General features: G+C 44.9%; 1 protein-coding gene across 1 annotated transcript; it reads right to left on the reverse strand.

Moving 5' to 3' along the window:
• Positions 1 to 653: 653 nt before the first annotated feature.
• On the reverse strand, positions 654 to 1,870 carry EMH_0087410 (ubiquitin / ribosomal protein S27a fusion protein, putative; the record flags this gene model as incomplete). Its single annotated transcript, XM_013501157.1, has 2 exons — positions 654 to 935; positions 1,637 to 1,870. The coding sequence occupies 2 exons, from the start codon at positions 1,868 to 1,870 to the stop codon at positions 654 to 656; spliced, it is 516 nt and encodes a 171-aa protein (XP_013356611.1).
• Between the last annotated feature and the right edge of the window lie 289 nt (positions 1,871 to 2,159).

Consider the following 2,159-nt stretch of genomic DNA (forward strand, 5'->3'; position numbering starts at 1 on the left):
AGGATAAACACCTCCAGGTACAGCAGCTGACCGGGCGGTCCCGCGTGGGCCCCCCGCCGTGTCACAGTGTCACTGCAGATGCCGGATTGCTCGCATTCTTCTTGAGCTGAAATTCTTTTTCTGCATCGACGTCCTTGTTACTATTTTATAATTCATGAAAAACCTCTGTTGCCCACCCGTAGCCCTAATTTGCGGTGTTGCAGCCAGCACCCTAAATGTACTATATTGCTACGGAGCAGTCGAGGAATCCTCTGGCGGTGTCGTTAGTAATAATATATCTCGTCACGTTCTAGACTAAGTCTCAATAAAAACTGGGGCCAGCTCTACGCGCTGCTATAGTGTATATGAGCCTGCAGCAGCCTACTCTACCATGTCTATGAGTTTGTAACGACAGCCCAACCCCTCGCGGGAGCAAAACGTTGCTACAGTCGAATATATTATACTACAGTAAAGTATAAAGCTCGAGGGAGCGGGATGCAACAGTGAACGCGCGGGTGTATTCAGTAAAAGTTAAATAAGGAAGTGTTGAATTGCATGGCAGGTTGCCGAAACCCATAAAAAATTTGTTATGGGACGACGCTTCTACTTGAAGCCATCTCGGTAAACCTTAGCACTACTCGGGTGTACTGACAGACTGCGCTCTACGCGTATTTTTAGTGGTCACCCCCTGCCTGCAGAATATAAGTAATGCCACAGCGGCCGCAGTAGTTGCGGTTCTCGTGCTGAGCCATGAAGACCCCGCTGCCGCAGGTCTTCGATGGGCACTCTTTGCGCAGCCTGGTGACGTTGTTGTTGTCATCGACTTTATAGAATTTCAATACCGCAAGTTTAACCTTTTTGTTCTTGTGTTTCTGTTTCTTAGGTTTGGTGTAGGTCTTTCTCTTGCGCTTCTTGCCAGCACCCAGCAGCTCCAGGCTTTGGAACAGAGTCGACTCCTATTGAAAAAGTTGAATGAACACCCACACACAAAACTCTTTACCTTTCATATCCGCTTGACCCCGTTCAGCTGTATGCTCTAGGGTTCTATGTCATTATGACAGTACAAACAAACCAAGCAAGAGAACTTAATGAGACTTATGAATAGAAAAAGAAAACAACATCAGCTGGTATACAGCACAACTATATATATATATATATATATATATATATATATATATATATATATACAAAGCTCGGCAGCCTCGGCAACTGTCCTCCTTCAGACATATTAGCGAAAAAAATACATCTCCTCATTGTCAGATGTCCCTATCTAAGATGTCATCAACAAAAGGCATTGCCGAGGCCGCAACGAACACACACTACTCATCGAGGAGCAACACGCACCATCCACATAAACCACTGGAGATGTAAAAAACATGAACAATATATATATTTCATGGCAGTTTCCTTTCTTCAGATAAATTAGCGAATAAATTATGACTCCTCATTGTCAGATGTCCCTATCTGAGATGTCATCAACAAAAGATACTGCCATACACATTTTATAAATTCTATGTAAGCATATGCACTATATAAGTACACATTCTATATACAATACATAAACATTAGATATATACATATATTTTATACACAAGGCTGGACGAAATATCCACAATTCATGCAGCTAGAAAGAAAGAAAAAACGCTGCTTCTCCTACCTCCTCAACACCCGCCTCCTCCAAAGTCACCGCATCATCGACGGCAGAAACGCCGAGGAAAAGGCGCTGCACGGACGCAGCAACACCTGCAGCACCACCACAACCCACACGCAGCCCCAAGTCCACTGTTCCACCTCTGATGCATAGCACAAATGTATTGAAACGAAGAGTATTGGATGGAAAATACAGCACTCCGTAGAAAACTTCAATCAGAAACTGAACTTGAACGAACATCTGAATAGTTCTGGGGCCCTCAGCCTCGTCTATCTCAGAGAGGAGCCGAGGAAACTTATGTGGGCCATTGAGAGGTCCCTATCGAGGCGCACGGGTAAAAACTTTGTGGTTTTGGCATAAAAATTAAAGAGAGTTCATGTATCACACAAGCTAGACGCTCTGGTTCGGCAACTTAAGCAGATGGACACTGCCCCCCACACGGCTGACGGCGAGCGCCCGGGGGCGTCGTGGAGGGGTTTCTGCTGTCAGTCAACTCCTACGGATGTAATATGAAATGGAAAATGAAGAA

This window comes from Eimeria mitis, genomic scaffold (assembly GCF_000499745.2).
Source record: "Eimeria mitis Houghton genomic scaffold, Emh_scaff6428, whole genome shotgun sequence".
Lineage (NCBI taxonomy): Eukaryota > Apicomplexa > Conoidasida > Eucoccidiorida > Eimeriidae > Eimeria > Eimeria mitis.